Raw genomic sequence first — 21,986 nt, forward strand, 5'->3', positions numbered from 1 at the left:
AAGCAATATATTTAATAACGCAAGTCAATGCTGAAGGCTACAAAGAGGTCAGGGCGTCTTTTTGAGCATTTTGTCAGCATTTTTGCTGAAAAATAACACTAGCGTCTTCTTAATTTGTAATAAAAAAAAAGGTCACTAAGAGGTTTACCCCCAAAAAATGCAAAATAAAAAACAGGAAAAAAAATTCAAAAACGCTCTAGAGACAACCAAAAAAATCTTTAAAAAAAGGCACTTCAGGATTAAAAAGAAAAGGCAAAGGAAAGGAGCGATTTCTGAAGCATCTTCTGCTTGAAAACGGATGCTTTTGATAGCAAGAAAAATATGCAGTGTGAACGTAGACTTATGCCATTTTAGTTAGTGCTGGGTCCTACCTGCCATATAAATTTGTAGACTTTTGGCCTGGGAAAATCATGTCTGATAGAAAGTGTTGGGGTCCCATCAAAAAGGGTCACTTTGTTGTAGCTGGTGGGCACACAGAAATCGGCATATTTGTGCACCGATATTTAGAAGTATAGTTTATGTCTGACTTACATTTCTATCCATGAAGTGCTTGGATGGATTTTATGCTCTTTTTCCTTACCTTCTTTGGTTATTTAATTTCCAGATTGTGGGACATCATGGAAGTTGTAGTTTTCAATTTCAACCCCTTAAGTAAATGTGTTTTAGCATACTTTGAGAGATGATTTCACCTTTTAGATGAAGGAGCAAACAAAATGGCAGATGGACTGTGAAATACACATTTATAGAAAAAGGGTAATACAAGTATTGAGGGAAAATAAAAGTAATTTATTAAGATCGTTCAATTAAATTTAGGTAAATTTAGGAAAAAAAATATAAAAAATATAAAATTCTGTCTGTCTGCCAACCACCACTAGAGGGAGCTCGGGAGCGTTCTGCATACTGTGTTATTATGGAGCCCAATGTATGGACTGTATGCAGTGAGCTCTTGAGCTCCTTCATAAATTGATCACATAACTTTATGCAGAAGATTAAATAAATAAAATAAAGCCGCCCTCGCGCCTATGAAGATATATTAGGAAACGTTATCGGCACAGAAAAATAACGCTGTACAAATATAAAATGTATTTTGATTGGTTGTTGAGGTGAACCCCCAGAATGGGTTAATCCTTTTTTTTTTTTGTGTTAGTAAACATAGAGCGTTTCGTCTTTATAAATCCCCACAAAACAGGACGGTGCAAGGTCTTTAGTTGCTAGGTAACATGCCTGACTGATGGCATTCCTATTGAAATGTGTCAAGGTTACGTGGAAATAACATTTAAGCAGAGACGATCGGCTTTTACGGCCGAGCTCATTATTTCTTTTGAAAAGTTCTCTCCGTCGATGTAAGTGGTATATTGTTGCGTTGCGTAGGTGAACCGTGAAATAAGCGCGACCTTCAAGCCTGAAGAGCGCCGCTCTCCCTGGATGCCGCGGCCGCGCACTTTCCTAAGGCGAACGCCCGGCTCTGTTTATACAGTAAAACACTGTATGCAAATCCGTGCGCGGCAGAAGGTTCCTCCGCAGTATCCGAGCCGGCCATGTTATTCTGCCAATTATGCTTTGCAGTAACGCATATTAAATTAGTTTACAGCCATTAAACAGCCGTCCTGAAGACTCCTGAGCTCGGCAGTTTCTTGGCAGCACGTATAAGGAGCAGCAAGTAACGGCGTCTAATTTACTGCCCTCCCCGAGAAAGTCACATCTTTAAAGTAATTTTTTTTACTGATTCCATTTATTGCATGGGTTTGAGGATCTCTGTCCCATTGAAATAAATCCTTTAATCTGGCATCCTGTAACTGAGGCAGACAGGGTGGTCGGCACCTGGAAACATATCCTCTTCTTGCCACAATGTATCAGTGCAGATTCTGCAGCAGGGAAGGAGAGTAGTGGCAACAAGTTGTCTGGATCCAGATTCAGAGCAGCACTTACAAGCTCTCTACCAAATTGCACGTAAGCGCTGCACTCCTTGCCTAAGAAACTGGCCACCTCTGTTAGTCTGCAGAGGTGGCCGGTAACCTATGCAATGAGTCGTAAACAATTAAATTAAAAATCCCTCCATTGCTTTAGAACAGAGATTTTTTTAATAAGTAAATTGCAAATTTGATTGTTTTTAGGAGCAATTTTACTTATTTAACATGATGAGAATAATCCTGCAATCTCCTTCCCACAGAATAGATAATAAATGTTTTACTGCTGGACCTCACTGATTACTAGAACAGGGGTTAAGCCCCTTATCCCTCCGCAGAACAAGGAGGAACGTGAAGAGCTGTGGGTCCAATAGAAGCGGACGAGTGCTGCGCTCTTCCCTGCACAAGTGGGACCCCGTTTTATAGTGGGGATGGCGGTCTATCCTCAGTGAATTGATAAGAAAAACACCTTTCTGCTAGCTGAGCATGCATGCTAATTGTATGGGGAAAGATAGATAAGTGGCTTCTAGATCCATCGGTTACCACTCAACTCTTGGTAACTAAAGTTTAGGCTCTGTTCACACTTGCATTTTCAGTTACATTTTAGGCTATGTGCGCACATTGCGGATTTGCTTGCAGAAATTTGTGCACCTCTTGGCAGAAGATGCAGTGGAAAATCTGTGCTTTTTTTAATGCGTTTTTGTTGTGATTTTTCATGCGGTTTTGTAAATCCATAGAGTTAAATAAAGATACATTATTTAAAAAAAAAAAAAAAAAAATTGTGATGTTATTTCCTTGTCCAACCTCTTTTTTTTCATTCTTCATTGAAGACCATAATGTCATTCATTACATACCATGTTCAAATTTATAATGTTTACACACACAAAACAAATATAAGTGAATATACAGTACAGACCAAAAGTTTGGACACACCTCATTCAGAGCGTTTTCTTTATTTTCATGACTATGAAAATTGTAGATTCACTCTGAAGGCATCAAAACTATGAATTAAGACATGTGGAATTATATAATTAACAAAAAAGTGTGAAACAACTGAAAATATGTCTTATATTCTAGGTTCTTCAAAGTAGCCACCTTTTGCTTTGATTACTGCTTGGCACACTCTTGGCATTCTCTTGATGAGCTTCAAGAGGTAGTCACTGGAAATCGTTTTCACTGCACAGGTGTGCCCTGTCAGGTTTAATAAGTGGGATTTTTTGCCTTATAAATGGGGTTGGGACCATCAGTTGTGCTGTGCAGAAGTCTGGTGGATACACAGCTGATGGTCCTACTGAATAGACTGTTGGCTGCTTTTTTCTTGCCATAATACAAATTCTAAGTAAAGAAAAACGAGTGGCCATCATTACTTTAAGAAATGAAGGTCAGTCAGTCTGAAAAATTGGGAAAACTTTGAAAGTGTCCCCAAGTGCAGTGGCAAAAACCATCAAGCGCTACAAAGAAACTGGCTCACATGAGGACCGGCCCAGGAAAGGAAGACCAAGAGTCACCTCTGCTGCGGAGGATAAGTTCATCCGAGTCGCCAGCCTCAGAAATCGCAGGTTAACAGCAGCTCAGATTAGAGACCAGGTCAATGCCACACAGAGTTCTAGCAGCAGACACATCTCTACAACAACTGTTAAGAGGAGACTTTGTGCAGCAGGCCTTCATAGTAATATAGCTGCTAGGAAACCACTGCTAAGGACAGGCAACAAGCAGAAGAGACTTGTTTCGGCTAAAGAACACAAGGAATGGACATTAGACCAGTAGAAATCTGTGCTTTGGTCTGATGAGTCCAAATCTGAGATCTTTTGTTCCAACCACCGTGTCTTTGTGCGACTCAGAAAAGGTGAACGGATGGACTCTACATGCCTGGTTCCCACCATGAAGCATGGAGGAGGAGGTGTGATGGTGTGGGGGTGCTTTGCTGGTGACACTGTTGGAGATTAATTCAAAATTGAAGGCATACTGAACCAGCATGGCTACCACAGCATCTTGCAGCGGCATGCTATTCCATCCGGTTTGCGTTTAGTTGGACCATCATTTATTTTTCAACAGGACAATGACCCCAAACACACCTCCAGGCTGTGTAAGGGCTATTTGACCAAGAAGGAGAGTGATGGGGTGCTACGCCAGATGACCTGGCCTCCACAGTCACCAGACCTCAACCCAATCGAGATGGTTTGGGGTGAGCTGGACCGCAGAGTGAAGGCAAAAGGGCCGACAAGTGCTAAGCATCTCTGGGAACTCCTTCAAGACTGTTGGAAGACCATTTCCGGTGACTACCTCTTGAAGCTCATCAAGAGAATGCAAAGAGTGTGCAAAGCAGTAATCAAAGCAAAAGGTGGCTACTTCAAAGAACCTAGAATATAAGACATTTTCAGTTGTTTCACACTTTTTTGTTAATTATATAATTCCACATGTGGTAATTCATTGTTTTGATGCCTTCAGAGTGAATCTACAATTTTCATAGTCATGAAAATAAAGAAAACTCTTTGAATGAGAAGGTGTGTCCAAACTTTTGGTTTGTACTGTATATGTAACGCCATGCCCGAGGTTTAGTAATCAACGGGTGTCAGCCAGATGCCCTCATTAATAAAACGGAGCATTAAATAAACACACACACAAAATCTGCGTGAAACGCAATATTTGTTTAGTTTTCAAAAAATTAAAAAAAAAAAATAAAAATTGCGTGGGCTCCCACAGACGGCTGATGTTAATATTTTGGGAAGGAGGAAATAGTCATAAAGGTTCCCAGGCTATTAACCCCTTTACTCCTAAGGGTGGTTTGCACGTTCATGACCGGGCCAATTTTTACAATTCTGACCACTGTCCCTTTATGAGGCAATAACTCTGAAACGCTTCCATGGATCGCGGTGATTCTGACATTGTTTTCTCGTGACATATTGTACTTCATGTTAGTGGTAAAATTTCATTCATATAACTTGCGTTTATTTGTGAAAAAAAACGGAAGTTTGGTGAAAATTTTGAAAATTTCACAATTTTCCAACTTTGAATTTTTATGCTCTTAAACCACAGAGATACGGCATGCAAAATACTTAATAAGTAACATTTGCCACATGTTTACTTTACATCAGCACAATTTTGGAACCAAATTTTTTTTTTGTTAGGAATTTTTAAGGGTTAAAAGTTGACCAGCGATTTCTCATTTTTACAACACCATTTTATTTTTAGGGATCACATCACATTTGAAGCCACTTTGAGAGGTCTATATGATAGAAAATACCCAAAAGTAACACCATTCTAAAAACTGCACCCCTTAAGGTGCTCAAAACCAGATTCAAGAAGTTTATTAACCCTTCAGGTGCTTCACAGGAATTTTTTGAATGTTTAAAAAAAAAAATGAACATTTAACTTTTTTTCACACACAAAATTACTTCAGGTTCAATTTTTTTATTTTACCAAGGGTAACAGGAGAAATTGGACTCCAAAAGTTATTGTGCAATTTGTCCTGAGTATGCCGATACCCCATATGTGGGGGTAAACCACTATTTGGGCGCATGGCAGAGCTCGGAAGGGAAGGAGCGCCATTTGACTTTTTTAGCTAGAATTGAGATCAGACGCCATGTCGCGTTTGGAGAGCCCCTGATGTGCCCAAACAGTGGAAACCCCCCAATTCTAACTCCAACCCTAACCCCAACACACCCCTAACCCCAATCTCAGCCCTAACCCTAGCCCTAACCCTAATGGGAAAATGGAAATAAATAAATTTTCTTTTTGTTATTTTTCCCTAACTAAGGGGGTGATAACGGGGGGTTTGATTTACTATTTATGGCGGTTTTTACGAGTTTGGCGGCTGTCGCACGCTAAAAGACGCTTTTTATTGTGAAAATAGTTTTTGCATCACCACATATTGAGAGCTATCATTTTTCCATATTTTGACGCACAGAGTCATGTGAGGTCTTATTTTTTACGGGATGAGTTGACGTTTTTATTGGTACCATTTTCGGGCACGTGACTTTTTGATCGCTTTTTATTCCAATTTTTGGGACGCAGAATGAACAAAAACCAGCATTTCATGAATTTCTTTTGGGGGGGTGCGTTTACACCGTTCCGCGTGCGGTAAAATTGATAAAGCGGTTTTATTCTTCGGGTCAGTACGGTTACAGCGATACCTCATTTAGGTCATTTTTTTGTTTTGGCGCTTTTATGCAATGAAAACAATTTTATATAAAAAATTATTTTGCATCGCTTTATTCTGTGAGCTACAACTTTATTTTTTCGCTGATGACGCTGTGTGGCGGCTCATTTTTTGCGGGACAAGATGACGTTTTCAGCGGTACCATAGTTGTTTATATCTGTCTTTTTGATCGCGCTTTATTGCACTTTTTGTTCGGCGGTATGATAAAGTTTTATTTTTTGCTTCGTTTTTTATTTTGAATTTTTTAAGGGGTTCAATAAAGGGCTTAACTAGTGGGACAGTTTTATAGGGCGGGTCGTTACAGATACGGCGATACCAAATATGTGTACTTTTATTGTTTGTTTTTTTTATTTTCAAAAAATGAACTTATTAGGAAATATATATTTTTTATTTATTTAGCGATTTTTTTTTATAAATTATTTTTACACTTTTTTTTAACTTTATTACACTGTCCCAGGGGGGACATCACTGTCATGTGACAGATCGCTGATCTGACACATCACAGATCGCTGTGACAGATCAGCGATCTGACACAGGCGCTGTACAGGCTTCCTCACGCCTGCGCTCTGCAGGCAGTGAGGAAGCCGGCTCCCTGCTGCCATATTGGATCCGGGGACTGCAGGGAAGGAGGCCCCCAGAGCAGCACAGCACATCGCGCTGTTCCGGGGGTCTCAGAGAAGCACGGAGGGAGTCCCCTCCCTGTGCGCTTCTCTCTTATGCCCCCGGTACACTGCGATCGTGTTGGATCGCGGTGTGCCAGGGGTTAACATGCCGGGGGCTGTCCGTGACCACCCCTGACACATAGTGCCGGGTGTCAGCTGTGATAAGAAGCTGACACCCGGCCGCGATCAGCGGCGCTCCCAACGGGGGGTGCCCCTGATCGCTATGACGTACTATTCCGTCCTTGGGACTTAGGTCCCAGGTCACATGGACGGAATAGTACGTCTAATGTAGGAAAGGGGTTAATATCAGCTCACAGCTGTTTGTTTAGCCTTTATTGGCTAGTTTACAGGGGAACCCCAGAAAAAAAATTGACATGGGGTCCCTCTATAAAATCAAACCAACAAAAGCTAGCAGACAGCTGTGGGCTGATATTAATAGCCTGGGAAGGGGACATGTATATTGGCACCCCCCAAGCTAAAAACATCAGCTCTCAGCCGCCCCAGAAATGGCACATCTTATAGAGGCGCCAATTCTGGCACTTAGCCTCGCTCTTCCCACTTACCCTGTAGCGGTGGCAAGTGGGGTTCATATTTGAGGGGTTATCACCTTTGTATTGTCAGGTGACATCAAGCCCACAAGTTAGTAATGGAGAGGCATCTATAAGACACCTATCTATTACTAATCCTATAGTTATATGGAAAATAAACACACAGCCAGAATAAAGTTCTTTATTTGAATTAATAACAGACTCCTTTATTGAATCTTAATTAACCATACTTACTGAACGTGTAATCCCCGACTCCCTCGTTTCCTGCAACAAAAATAAAATAATAAACCAACATATAATACTATCCTGTCCGACGTAGTCCATTTAATACCGAGTGTCCCTCGACGATCTCAGTCATCTTGGGAGATGTGACTGCTCTACCCGGCCTCCAGCGATACACTGGTAGGAGGTAATCCCTCCTGCAGTTTATCACTGAGCTGCCGTGAGTTCACCGGAGTTCATCAGCTCCAATATTCTCATGGCACTACTGCTGTGTGAGAACTTTCTCATGCAGCGGTGCCGTGAGAGCGCCGGAGCTGATGTACTCCGGTGAACTCCGACGGCGGCTCAGTGATACACTGCGGTAGCGATTACCTCCTGTCAGTGTATCGCCGGAGGCCGGGTAACATCGACGTGGGACATTCGGTAAGAAATGGACCACAGTGGACAGGGAGTATATGTTGGTTTATTATTTTTGATTGCTTGCAGGAGAAGCGGGCGTCGGGGATTAGGTGTTCGGTGAGTATGTATATTGTATGTGATTACGTCAATGTTTTGATTTTATTTTTTTACAATTGAACCCAGGCGCCGAATGACTAGACTACTCTCCCATCATCGGCTCATGCTGTGTCTTTTATATGTGACAGCAGACATAGCCGGATGGGAGTAGTAGTCCCATCAGATCATGCCTAAGTGCAATCACTATGGGCTGTTTGTCGCATGGGTACACACCCGCACACTCCTGCAGACAGACACGCACATATTCTCCATCCACACAATCTTCCTCCTTCTGAGATTTCCTTTGACAATTCTGCAGTATTTTTGTCAGCAAATCTGCAGCAAATCCACAAACCTTTTACACCTGCGGTTTGGCTGCAGGTTTTGACTGAATCAATAGAAGTCAATGGGTGAAAAACGCTGCAGATCTGCAAAAAGAATTGACATGCAGTGGAAAATAAAACATTGCAAATATGGATGGAAATTTCCGCAGCATGTGCACAACACTTCAGGAATGCCATTGATTAACGTTGCTTAAGTAATCCATTGCGTTTTTGGAGCATTTCCGAGCGGAAAAACAGCTGCGGAAACGCAACAAATCCGCAACGTGTGCACATAGCCTTAGGAGCAGAGAAACAGAAATCACGTAGAAAACAGATCCGTAACTAAACAAATGAAAACTGGAGCATAAGGGCATCATTAACTATAATCAGGTCCATCTGCTTTCTGTTTTGCATGTTGCCGGGTTCTTGTGGATGAGAAATATTTTAGATTATTATTTATGTCACAGGGAATTTTTATAAGATCCTGCTCAGCTGATGCCTTGTTTTATCTCATTCTGGGAAAGCTGGGTTGTATCCACAATGTCTGCCTTTAGATACACTACAAAAGTCTTAAATAACTTCGTTATTAAGGTACATTAAAAAATACAACTCGTCTGAAGCATCAAATAAAAAAATAAAGCATGACCTGGTATGGCGGCCACAAATGACAGATGAAACAGATATAGCTCTCAGAATACAGGGATTTAAAAAAAAAAAAAGAAAAAAAAATGAAAAAAAGCAGTCACCAGTTACATAATACAGCTGTGTCCTCAGCACCTGCTTCCACCAAATCTTGCTGCAGATATTATGCAGTCACCCAATGGTTTTTGAGCACCTGCCTCCTCAATAATCTGGTGTCAGCCAGTGACAAATTCGTCATTCTGCCATGTCCGGGTAGTGTGGCTAATGCTCCTGAACTCTGAATGTGTGAACTATGCATCCAGCTGTCTATCTAGCAACATTCCTGGCCTCTGATTTTTTTGTATAGTTTTCCATGTTTGTACAGATAATTTTCTCTTCTATTAACGTTTTGATACAACATGACAGCGTGGCAAACACTGGATCTTCGGGCCCCCCATTCGAGTGAATGAGGTCCGGGTTCGGGTACTGTTCTGGCACCCAAATCTGAACTTTTTATTAACTGTTCAGTCGAACCCGAACATCCAGGGGTCTGCCCATCTCTACTGTTCATCTCTGAAGAGACAATTTGCATATTTAATTTCCCAGAACAGCATGCACGGCTTATAAGTCTCCTCACTCTGACATGCCAGGCTTAACATGTCACTCTCTACAGAAGAAACCTTATGCCTTAGTCCATGGCCTTTCAACTAGCCAAATCAGGTATCATACTTTGCACTAACGAGGATCAACACCCCAAAACGCTGGGTCTGCAAATTGAGTTTCTGCTTTGGCATTTATCTTAAGTCATATTACAAGGCTCGCTGAAGGGTCGATAATGACTTTTAGGATTGCTGCTTCCAATAGGTGGAGTCCGAGTTCTAGTCCTCTTCCTCTCTCAAGAGACAATTTGCATATTTATTTTCCCAGAGGGGCATGCATGGCTTTTAGGTCTCCTCACTCTGACGCCAGGTTTGACATGTCACAATCCACAAGGAGAAACATTATCCCTTAGGCTACTTTCACACATGAGGTTTTCGCCGTCAGGCACGTTGCGCCGGATCCGGCAAATGTTTTGTAAAACCGGATGTGACGGATCCGGTTTTCTGCTAGATCCGTCTTGCGCATGACAGCCAAAACCGGATCCGTCTCATCCGGTTTTCGATCCGTTTTCGATGGATTACGCCGGATCCGGTTTTTAAAAACGCCCCTTGTGGCCTTCCGAACGGGATTGGCTACTGAAAAACTATATATAGCATGTTCCTACAGCCCTTCTTTGACAGGTTGTAGAGGAGAAAGTGCAGGTTGGAGAGAAGAGCAAGTGACTGGCGAAGGTGGATGTTGTGATTGGAAATATTTTGAAGAATGTGGTGGATTTTACAGCGGAGGCGAATCGTTTGAGGGTGATTGTTCTGGAGAAGGAGAGAGCGAGACAGCAGCGCATCAGGCATCGTAGACGACGTTTGTGGATCCACCCCATCACAGCCAAGAGAATGACGCGTGGGGTCTATTCTACACTCTGCATGGACCTTCGACGAAACCCGGAGAAATTTTTTGGATATGTTCGGATGAAAATGGAGAATTTTGATTACTTGGTGGAGCGCATTGCACACCTCATAAGAAAAGCGGACACCTATTGCCGCTTCTCTGTTTCACCCGCAGAGCGTCTGATGGTGACTTTAAGGTAAGACACATTTATTGGATGTGATCGCATCAGAGCACACTTTCACTGCAATCTTGTTGGTGGTAGTTTGTATCTCCAAGTGTTATAGGTCAGTTTTGGTATGTAATGCTGTGATTTAAAACTAATTTATTGTTTTTTAATTCCCCACAGATTTCTTGCAACTGGAGAATCCCTTTCGTCACTGCATTTCCAGTACAGACTCGGGATTTCCACCATATCTGGAATTGTGAAGTACACATGCCGTGCACTGTGGGACTCCTTAGCTGAAGAGTTTTTACCAGAGCCCACAACAGAGAGGTGGATTGAAATTTCAGAAAAGTTTCAACAGATATGTCAGTTTCCCAACTGCTTGGGCGCTGTGGACGGGAAACATATCCGCATTGTAAAGCCAGCCGGATCGGGATCGGAATATTTCAATTACAAGAAATATTTCTCCATTGTCCTCATGGCCATCGCTGACGCGGAATACAAATTTATTGCTGTTGATATTGGGGCCTATGGCCGCTCCAATGACTCAAGTTTTCAAACTGTCTGCCATGGGGCGTAAACTGTATGGAAACACCTTCCAGTTCCCACCCCCTAGACCGCTGCCGCAAACATCTGGTCCACCTATGCCATTTGTCTGTGTAGGGGATGAAGCCTTCCAGCTGTCAGAACACCTTTTGAAACCGTACGGTAGCAGAGGATTGTCAAGAACAAAACGCATTTTTAATTACCGCCTCACAAGAGCAAGAAGAATGGTGGAATGTACCTTTGGTATTCTGACAGCCAAATGGCGGGTCCTATTGACTGCGATCAACCTCAAGACAGAAACTGTGGACGAGGTGATCAAAGCGTGCGTGGTACTCCACAATTTTGTTATCTGCAAGGAACCCATTTCCATTGAGGACACCTCTGAAGAAACCACCTTGCAAGATTACCAGGACATTACCACTAGAAGTTCTGTGACGGTTTCAGTAATGAGGGACAATTTTGCACTATACTTTATGTCACCTCAAGGCAGAGTACACTGGCAGGATGACAGAGTGTGAAAGATTTGTGCCCTAACCAAACTTGTGTACCTTCTGTACCAACAGTATATACCTTTGCCAACCAAAGTTGGCTATCTTGTCATGGTCTCTATTTTTAGCTTTAGGCCACAGGTGTGTACCTGGTTGTGTTTTATGCAAAGTATTTCACCTTTTAACAAAAGTTGTGTACATTGTTAGGAAATCACCAACAATAAACACAACTTTTTAGGTGAAATACTTTGCTTCAAACACAACCAGGAACACAACTGTGGCAAAAAGGTCAAATTTACCCACAGTTATATACCTGGTTTTGAATACCATTTCACCTTTTAAATACCCTGTATTTAACCTTTTTTTTTTTACCGTATTTCGCCGCAGAAAGAAATGACAGACAACCAGTGTAAAACAATAATTTAACTTTTATTGAACTTTTTTTTTATAAAACTTTTTTGAAATTTAAATAAACTTTTTTAATAAACCTTTTAAACCAGAAAATTGGTCATTTATTTAAAAACACACATTTTTATAAATTTGTGTAGTGTGGGGTGGAAATACTGCTGGAGGGGCTGCGGGACACTTCGACACTGGGAGTGTGGAGAGAGGACTGGGATCGTGGTGGGGAAGGAACAGTTAGAGGTGAAGGTGTGGAAAAAGCTACAGAATGGGTGGACATGTGGGAGGCAGAAGAGGTGGTGGGCGGTGGAGTGGAGGGTTGGGCAGGGACTGTAGGAGCAGATGATGTGGATGGAAAGTGGTATGGGGAATGAGTTTGGTACGGGGAAGGAGTTTGGTACGGGGCAGGTTGCTGGAAGTGGGGAGATGTCTGGTACTGGGGAGGTTGCTGGTACTGGGGAGGTTGCTGGTACTGGGGAGGTGGCTGGTATGTAATAGGAGGGGGAGGAGGGAAAGTGGCTGGAGGGGGTGCAGATGTAATAGGAGGGGGAGGATGGAAAGTGGCTGGAGGGGGTGCAGGTGGAGGAACTACTGGGGTGGGAGGAGGAGGTTGGGAGGTAACGTGCTGGAGAGCACCGTGGCACGAATGCATTACATGCATCTGCTGGGTAGGAGAGAGCGTTTCCAAGAGCTCCACAATAGACCTGAAAAAGGTGTGGTTTGGCGAAGATCTTGCTTCTGAATGCATGGTTTGCAGAAGTGTCTTCACCTCCAGAATGCTGGAGTTGATCTGCTGAAAGCCTGCAGAGATTTGCTCTGACAAGACTTGTAGACAGTTCTGTAAAGATGCATTCAGATGCAAGAACTCTGGCGCATAAGTCTTTTCCTGACCCCTCTGCCGCTGCCGCCCAGTACCCGCAGGTGTACTAGAGGTGGCAGGGGCAGAAGGGTGGGGTAAAGGGAAAGCGATCTCCTCACGAGCAGCTCCATGTAATGTTGTCGGCCACGATGCTCCTGCGCTGGTGGTTTGGACAGATGGGTCTAATGTGTGGGAAGGTGCAGATGTACCGGGGTGGTCGAAGTGTCCCTCGGTGCCGGTCTCCTCAGGGATCGCCTCAGAAGGGTCCAATCGTGCAGGCTCCCGAGTGCTGCTCACCGTGCTGTGGAATAAAGAGAAAAAAAAACAATTAAAATAGTGACATGATATGGCCCTGGCTGAAAAAAAATTGTTACATCTAAACATTTTTTTGTCACATGTGGTGTGTAATATTTACCTTCTGGTGACCATTGTATCCCGGAGGAACGACAGGGCTCGTGCGTACTAGTACTTGCTCCTGTGTCCTCCAGATCCACTCGGGGCCCGCATCTCTTTATTGAACTCCTTCTTGAAACGATCCCTCACAGACCGCCACAGCTTCACAATTCTCTCCCCTGAAACGAGAAAGGACAAAGGGGTTAGTATACAACATCAGTGTTTCCCAAACTCCAGTCCTCGTGGTCCCCAGGGGTCATGTTTTCAGGATTTCCATAGTAAATAGAAATCCTGAACACATGATCCGTGGGGACCACGAGGACTGGAGTTCGGGAAACACTGGTTTACATCAAGCAACCGGTACTGTATATACTTACGCTCTTTAATCTGGGCCCGAGCATCGAGGTCCTCCCAGCGGTCCACAAGGAGCGAACAGATTTCCTCCCGTCGGGTAACAATCAGGTCAGCATGGCGGCGGTCAGCCATATTCCATAGCGGCTCCCTTTCTCTGACGAGATCGATTAGCTGGTCAACATCAATTCCTCCATCCTCACCGTCAGAGTCGGGAGCACGCTGTGAAGGCTGTTAAAGTAAAAGAGAAAAATAGCAAAATTAGTCACCACACTTAAGACATGAAATAAAAAGTGTACCAAAATTTAACTTAAATATTATACTTACACGCTGGTGACCGCCGCGTTGCTGTCGCCGACGACCCTGGGAGGCACTGCGAGGACCTCTTGGCCGAGCACCAGATTGGGAAGACTAGAGAAGAAAAGAAAACAATTTATGTCTTTGGATGTAGGCATTTGTTTGCTGTGTGATGTCTGCGGTACATTGTTTTCTATGTGTTGTGTGTAGTGTGATGTTGTGTTTCTGCGTTTGATGCAGGAAACTTACGAATTGTGAGCCCACTCCAGGTGTCTGTCCACCCCTTCCTTCTTCTTCTGGGAGCTCCTCTTCAGCTTGTGATTCCTGTTTTGAAATAAAAGCCAATGAATAGACATATATTACAGAGATGATGGATTTTGGAAATAAAAACTTACCGTCAAACGCTGACGATGCGAGGGAGGGCTCCCAGAAGAAGATGTGGTGTCCTCTTGCTGGCCAGACTCCATGGCTGTGGGTGGTGCTGCTGCTGCCAGTGCTGCTGCATCTCTTGGGTGGCTGTTGAATAAAGAGAAACAAAGGGCCAATGAATATCTTGATATTCCATGGCCCTAGTTTTGAGGAATGGGGGGATTTGATAATAACCGTCTGTCATCTGCTGGTGGACTCCCCTCCGGTTTTCTGCATGGTCGCTTTGCTCCATTTGGGGTGGTGGTGGTGCAGTTGCCTCCTGCCTTCTCCTGCGGCTGGTTCCTGTCTTGGGTGGCATGTTGGGTGTGGCTGAGGGTCCCACTGTCATGCTTTTATATATGTGTGCTGTGGGCAGAGCTACTGAGCATGCTCAGACCCAAAAAAACGGATCCGGCCGCCGGATCAGGCACATTGCGGCGCTCATAGACTTTCATTGTGTGAAAAAGCCGGACGCGCCGGATCCGGCGGGTCCGGCTTTTTCGCCGGAGACAAAAAACGTTACAGTAGCCGTTTTTTCCAGACGCCGGATTGCGACACATTGCCCGATCCGGTGAAAACCGGACGAAGCGCATGGCCATCCGGTGCTAATGCAAGACAATGGGGGGAAACCGGATCCGGCATTGCATTTCGCCGAATCCGGTTTTTGTCAAAAGAGCCGAATTGCGCCTGACGGCGAAAACCTGATGTGTGAAAGAGGCCTTAGACATAATGAAAACATAAATCTTGATGTATAGATTTCCTAATATCACTGCTGCCATCTGGTGGCCAGGACTTGCTAACACAACTAATAAGCGTAAGCTTGCAATACAACACGTTTGGATTTTGTTGCACAGTTGCGTCCATGGCTGCTGTGTGACCAATGATACCTTTTCATGAATTCTGCTATATTAAACTCAACAACCACAGAGAATTACATAAAAAGTCCCTATTCGTACAGTCCAGGTTTAGCAGGCATTCTGCAGATGGCAGCACTTTTTCCTATTCCATAGGAATTACTGGACTGATAACGTAGCTCAACTTTCAGCATCCTGTGAGTTATTGCCAGTTCACCTGTCCCAGAAGGGTCAGTGTTTTAGTGACCCAGGTGTCCTCTGCTTACAGGCTTCAGATAGTTTTTAGTTTTCAGTAGTTTATTCCCCGGGATCCAGTGGTTTATGGCAAGAACCAGCTCTTTGTGTCCCCACAGTCTCTGATGTGCTGCAGCTTATCATCCGGTAGTTTAGTGCCAGACCTATCTCTTGGTGTCTCCACAGTCCCTGATGTGCTGTTATTTAACGTCCAGTAGTTTAGTGACAGACCTATCTCCTGGTGTCTCCACAGTCCCTGATGTGCCGCAGCTTATCATCTGGTAGTTTAGTGCCAGACCTATCTCCTGGTGTCTCCACAGTCCCTGATGTGCTGTTATTTAACGTCCAGTAGTTTAGTGACAGACCTATCTCCTGGTGTCTCCACAGTCCCTGATGTGCCGCAGCTTATCATCTGGTAGTTTAGTGCCGGTAGTTTAGTGCCAGACCTATCTCTTGGTGTCTCCACAGTCCCTGATGTGCTGTTATTTAACGTCCAGTAGTTTAGTGACAGACCTATCTCCTGGTGTCTCCACAGTCCCTGATGTGCCGCAGCTTATCATCTGGTAGTTTAGTGCCAGACCTATCTCCTGGTGTCTCCACAGTCCCTGATGTGCTGTTATTTAACGTCCAGTAGTTTAGTGACAGACCTATCTCCTGGTGTCTCCACAGTCCCTGATGTGCCGCAGCTTATCATCTGGTAGTTTAGTGCCGGTAGTTTAGTGCCAGACCTATCTCTTGGTGTCTCCGCAGTCCCTGATGTGCTGTTATTTAACGTCCAGTAGTTTAGTGCCAGACCTATCTCTTGGTGTCTCCGCAGTCCCTGATGTGCTGTTATTTAACGTCCAGTAGTTTAGTGACAGACCTATCTCTTGGTGTCTCCACAGTCCCTGATGTGCTGTTATTTAACGTCCAGTAGTTTAGTGACAGACCTATCTCCTGGTGTCTCCACAGTCCCTGATGTGCCGCAGCTTATCATCTGGTAGTTTAGTGCCAGACCTATCTCTTGGTGTCTCCACAGTCCCTGATGTGCTGTTATTTAACGTCCAGTAGTTTAGTGACAGACCTATCTCCTGGTGTCTCCAGAGTGCCTGATGTGCCATTACCTAACGTCCGGTGGTTTAGTGCCAGAACTAGCTCTTGATGTGCACCTGGTTAAAGCTCCATATTCCCCGGAGTTTGGGTGGTTTAGTGCTTTGCAAACTTTGACTTCCAATAATCTAATGTCTCACAGTCCATGTAGTTCAATGGTTTAGTTTCCAGATCAGACTCTTATTTTAGTGACTTAACGCCACCAGACAGTCCCTGGAACCCAATAGTTTAGTATAGAAGATAGATATCTATCTATGAGTTCGGTGATGGGACCAAAACGTCACAACATGGGTAATAAAAGTCCACTTACATTATATTTCATTGACAAATCGTGTACATGTCTAGGAGGCTTTAGCATGACCTACTGTTGCATATTATTGTGCTGCTCCACTACTTTATCATAGTTAAATAAATGTATAGATAATATGATTGCCAAATGCATATGATATAGATTAATTGGAGATACATGGATCGATGACATATGTGTTATGGGACATTTTTGATACATTTCCTTTCCATTATAGGTGAACGGACACAGCTTTGTACATATGGAGCACGAGATGGCTGTCTCGCTCCTGAAGAACTTTCCAACCACAGTGGACCTTGTAATTCAACGTGAGCTTACTGTCTAAATATTTTTATAATTGATAATGATATCAGACAGATCTCCTTCTTCTAAGACGTTTTTTTTTTTTTTTGCCAATTGCTGGATCAATGGCAAAGTTCAGTGCCAAATGTAGGATAAATGTTGCCTATTGACTGACACATGATGAGGCGAGACACATAGGAAACCTAACGCGTATTCTGATATTATATTGTATCTATTTTACCATTAGCCTGAGGCTGAGCATTTGGTGCAATTTTATAAAACCAATAATGTTTCTTCCCAAAGCGGATTTTACCATATAGCGAGCGTGGAAGCACACGAGCTGCTCTTCTGGTTCCTGAAAAAAAAAAAACCCGCCATGAAGCACTGCCTCAACATTGTATATGCCTTTTATACAGAACATAAAAAATTATCTAGAAGGAATCGCAAGTCATATTTTGACTTGTATACAAAAAAAAGATTACAAAGCAGAAGAATATTTTCTTAACTTACGAAGAAATTGATAAGAAAGTATTTATTAAAGATGTAGATGTTATGCTGAATTAATATTTCCCTTTTTTATACATATAAATATATATATATAATAAAACAATAGATACGTATGCCTTATGGAAACCACTTTAAATGTTTAGACTTAATTGAGTTTAATTAGTTTGACTTCATTAAGACATAGAGGAGAGCTCGTTAGGTCATCTCACTTGTACAGGGTGGTAATATGGAAATAGGTCCAAGATCGGGGGGCATAGAGGGTCGGCATAAAATGGACAATCCCCCCCAAAAAAATATTTGGTTGATAATGAATATGTCTGCCCATGACCTACACTCATCTGGATCCTGATAAGGCAAATGTTATGCTCAGGATTCTAGGAAAGCTGTGTACTAAATATAGTTGACTGATCATTCAGACATTAAGGAATGGCCAGATGGGTAATAGGTTGTCTTAGTTCAATAAATTGCATCTATATGCCCCACTGGGATATACTGGAGAGCCACTAACAGGCAGTGGCCCCCGCTCTGACAGATCCAGTCTATGTATTTATTAAAGGGAGAGCCATTCAGTTAAATGACCACATGCAATACTGCATTTCTCCTGTAGTGGCCGCTGCTGGAGAAATGAGCAGCTATCAGCAACTTCCTCTCCTCGATCAGCAGATCACTGCTGCTACATGTTTAATGGGTTGTACACAAAGTGTGGACTTCTAAGGCCATGACAGTTACAGTATGTCATGGCTTCAGTTTTTGGCAAGTGACCTATGACCTCTAATGGCAGAGTGTGCCCAAATTACTCTTAATCTACCCCTAGTACCAAGCCTTGTGGCGGACATATTGGATATCACCAACCGTACCAATAAGGAGCTAAATTTAATTTAAAAGAAATAAAAATCACGATAACCTAAACAATATTTTTTTTTTTTCCCATTTTTTTTCTTTAATGCCAAAAAAGTATTCCAGGAGTGCTCACCAATAAAGGTATCTAGCATTTTTTGGCATAGATACATTTACATAGATTTTTCTGGGTAACACGATACCACAATATAATTTTTTTTTTATTGTGCATCGTAATAATGGTTTATTTTAAATTAGAAAAAAGTCCATTAAAGGGTAGGTGCACCGTTATACAATGTGACATGGCAGAAGACGTTGGTGGGGAACACCAGATGGAAGGAGCTACGGCACAGAAAATATTTAAAGAAGTGTATACCCTTTATCTTTTTTTGTTTACAATACAAAAAATCATTTTACGGTCCAAAAATGCATCAGTCATTGGTATCGGTGCCAGAAATCAAGGCCTGAAGATGCAATTAATCAGTTGACCGTCAGCATTGGAGCCGTTGCCCTCTACTTCAATCGCAAGCTTTCCCACCGGTGTACGGACTGCTTCCTCTACTCTCCCCAACGATCCTATGAACTTCAATGAATGTTAAGACTCAAGAATTATTATTTTTCTCTGGGTGAAATGGAGCTCATTAATGTTTATAAAATCTTTGTATATTTTTTATGTTGTGGCAAGATGGAGCACCGAGGACTGTTAGCTATTCAACGGCATGTGATCTGTTTTACCCTTTTGGCTTTGTTTATTACTAGGATATTTTTCCATGCTTTGAAGCGCTTCTGTGGAAGATTTTGAATAAAATTGATTCAGATCTTTAGTAACAATGTAACAGCCAGAAATTTGTAGCCTGTTTGTTTTTTTTTTGTTTTTTTCCTTCTTTTTCCTTATGTTTACTTTTGGTCTTTTTTTTTTTTTTTTTTTTAAACATAGGGGTGAGAACATTTATGAATGTATGCTATCTATAGAAAGCAAAACTGCACTCCTGTGAGCTACATCTGCAGAGTATAGTGAGAGAATCAACGACTCTTCGCTCTTCTTACAGTTTCTTTTTCTGTAATTTGCTCTACAACAGACAGTCTGTGTCGCATAGAGAGAGACATTTTTATGGCACTTTAATATTCCTAGAATATTTTTAGGATAGGCCATTGATATTTGATCACAGGGATGACACTTCAACTGGAGATACACTTTACAATCCAGGAAGATTATATGGAATTAGAAAAAAAAAACGGTTTACGTTTACATGGTCCCTGACAGCATTTTAGTAGGGTATAGAAAAAGATGGAGAAAAAGGGACATCAAATCTAAAAGGACAATCTGTCAGCCCTCAATATTGTGTGCAGCGTAGTCAAGACTCTTGAGATTCTCTGTAAGACATTTGTTATTTTATCATTGGTGAATCTACAAAAGAATAAAAAAGTAATGTGTAAGTCAGCACACGGAGGTATGATAGTGGGGGGCTTACACACTTGATCAAAATTGTTGGTCCCCCCTCGTTTAATGACAGAAAAACCCACATTGGTGACAGAAATAACTTGAATCTGACAAAAGTAATAATAAATAAAAAATCTATGAAAACGAACAGATGAAAGTCAGACATTGCTTTTCAGCCATGCTTCCACAGAATTAAAAAAAAATAAAATAAATAAAACTCATGAAATAGGCCTGGACAGAAATCATGGTACCCCTGAAAATTATGTGACAAAAGGGACATGATAAATCACAGGTGTCTACAATCCTGGAATCAGTGAGTGGCCTGTATAGAGGCTACAGATCCTCGCTGTGCTGTGTGGTGACATGGTGTGTATCACACTCAGCATGGACCAGAGGAAGCGAAGGGAAGAGTTGTCTCAGGAGATTAGAAAGAAAATTATAGACAAACATATTACAGGTAAAAGTTATACGACCATCTCCAAGCAGCTCGATGTTCCTGTGACTCCAGCTGCACATATTATTCAGAAATGTAAGCTCCATGGGACTGTAGCCGACCTCTCTGGACATGGCCGCAGGAGGAAAATTGATGACAAATCAAAGAGACGGATAATACGAATGGTAACAAGAGAGCCCAGAAAAACTTCTAAACAGATTAAAGGTGAACTTCAAGCTCAAGGAAAATCAGTGTCAGATCGCACCATCCATCGTTGTATGAGCCAAAGTGGACTTCATGGGAGGCGACCAAGGAGAACACTATTGTTGAAAAAAAAAATTAAAAAAAAAAAACCTAGAAGTTGCCAAACTACATGTTGACAAACCACAAAGCTTCTGAGAGAAAGTCCTATGGACAGATGAGACAAAAATGGAACTTTTTGGCAAAGCACATCAGCTCTATGTTCACAGACGGAAAAATGAAGCATATCAAAAAAAGAACACTGCCCCTACTGTGAAACATGGAGGAGGCATTGTTATGTTCTGGGGCTGTTTTGCTGCATCTGGCACAGGGTGTCTAGAATCTGTGCAGTGTACAATGAAATTTCCAGACTATCAAGGGGTTCTAGAGAGAAATGTGCTGCCCAGTCTCAGAAAGCTCGGTCTCAGTCACAGGTCATGGGTCTTGCAACAGGATAATGACCCAAAACACACAGCTAAAAACACCCAAGAATGGCTAAGAGGGAAACATTGGACTATTCTGAAGTGGCCTTCTATGAGCCCTGACCTAAATCCAATTGAGCATCTTTGGAAAGAGCTGAAACATGCCGCCTGGAAAAGGCAACCTTCAAACACGAGACAACCGGAGCAGTTTGCTCTTGAGGAGTGGGACAAAATACCTGTCGAGAGGTGCAGAAGTCTCACTGACAAGTACAGAAATTGTTTGATTGCAGTGATTGCCTCAAAAAGTTGTGCAACAAAATATTCAGTTAAGGAACCATCATTTCTGTCCAGGCCGATTTCATGAGTTTTCTGTTTTAAAATTCTGTGGAAGCCTGGCTGAAAAGCAATGTCTGACCTTCATCTGTTAATTTTCATAGATTTTTTGATTTATTATTACTTTTGTCAGATTCAAGTTATTTATGTCACCATTGTGGGGTTTTTTTGTCATTAAATGAGGGGGACCAACAAGCTTGAGCACGTGTGTATCTATCGTGACTATTACCTGTTACAGTAGTACACTTTTAGAAATATTATCAAATGTAATTAACAGTGATGGGTCTCCTAATCAGTGGGATTCTATAGGCTGAAATTGCTGTAATTATGAGTCTCAGGGGTATAAACTGAAGATATAACATAATACTGCTCATATGTACAAGAATATAACTACTATAATACTGTCCCCTATGTACAAGAATATAATTACTATAATACTGCCCCTATGTACAAGAATATAACTACTATAATACTGCCCCTATGTACAAGAATATAACTACTATAATACAGCTCCTATGTACAAGAATATAACTACTATAATACTGCCCCCTATGTACAAGAATATAACTACTATAATACTGCCCCTATATACAAGAATATAACTACTATAATACTGCTCCTATGTACAAGAATATAACTACTATAATACTGCCCCTATGTACAAGAATATACCTACGA

At 42.2% G+C, this 21,986-nt stretch overlaps 1 protein-coding gene across 9 annotated transcripts in view; it reads left to right on the top strand.

The window, feature by feature from the left end:
• LRRC7 (leucine rich repeat containing 7) overlaps positions 1 to 19,285 on the top strand; it is a 445,778-nt gene extending 426,493 nt beyond the window's left edge. For all 9 annotated transcript variants that reach the window (XM_073544765.1, XM_073544773.1, XM_073544767.1 and 6 more), the window contains one exon: positions 17,031 to 19,285. In XM_073544765.1, coding sequence (XP_073400866.1) covers positions 17,031 to 17,138 — 108 coding nt within the window. In that variant the 3' untranslated portion in view covers positions 17,139 to 19,285. The remainder of the gene's footprint in view (positions 1 to 17,030) is intronic.
• Positions 19,286 to 21,986: the final 2,701 nt, after the last annotated feature.

The sequence above is a fragment of the Dendrobates tinctorius genome, unplaced genomic scaffold, assembly GCF_039654945.1.
Source record: "Dendrobates tinctorius isolate UK_male_01 unplaced genomic scaffold, ASM3965494v1 ptg000138l, whole genome shotgun sequence".
NCBI lineage: Eukaryota > Metazoa > Chordata > Amphibia > Anura > Dendrobatidae > Dendrobates > Dendrobates tinctorius.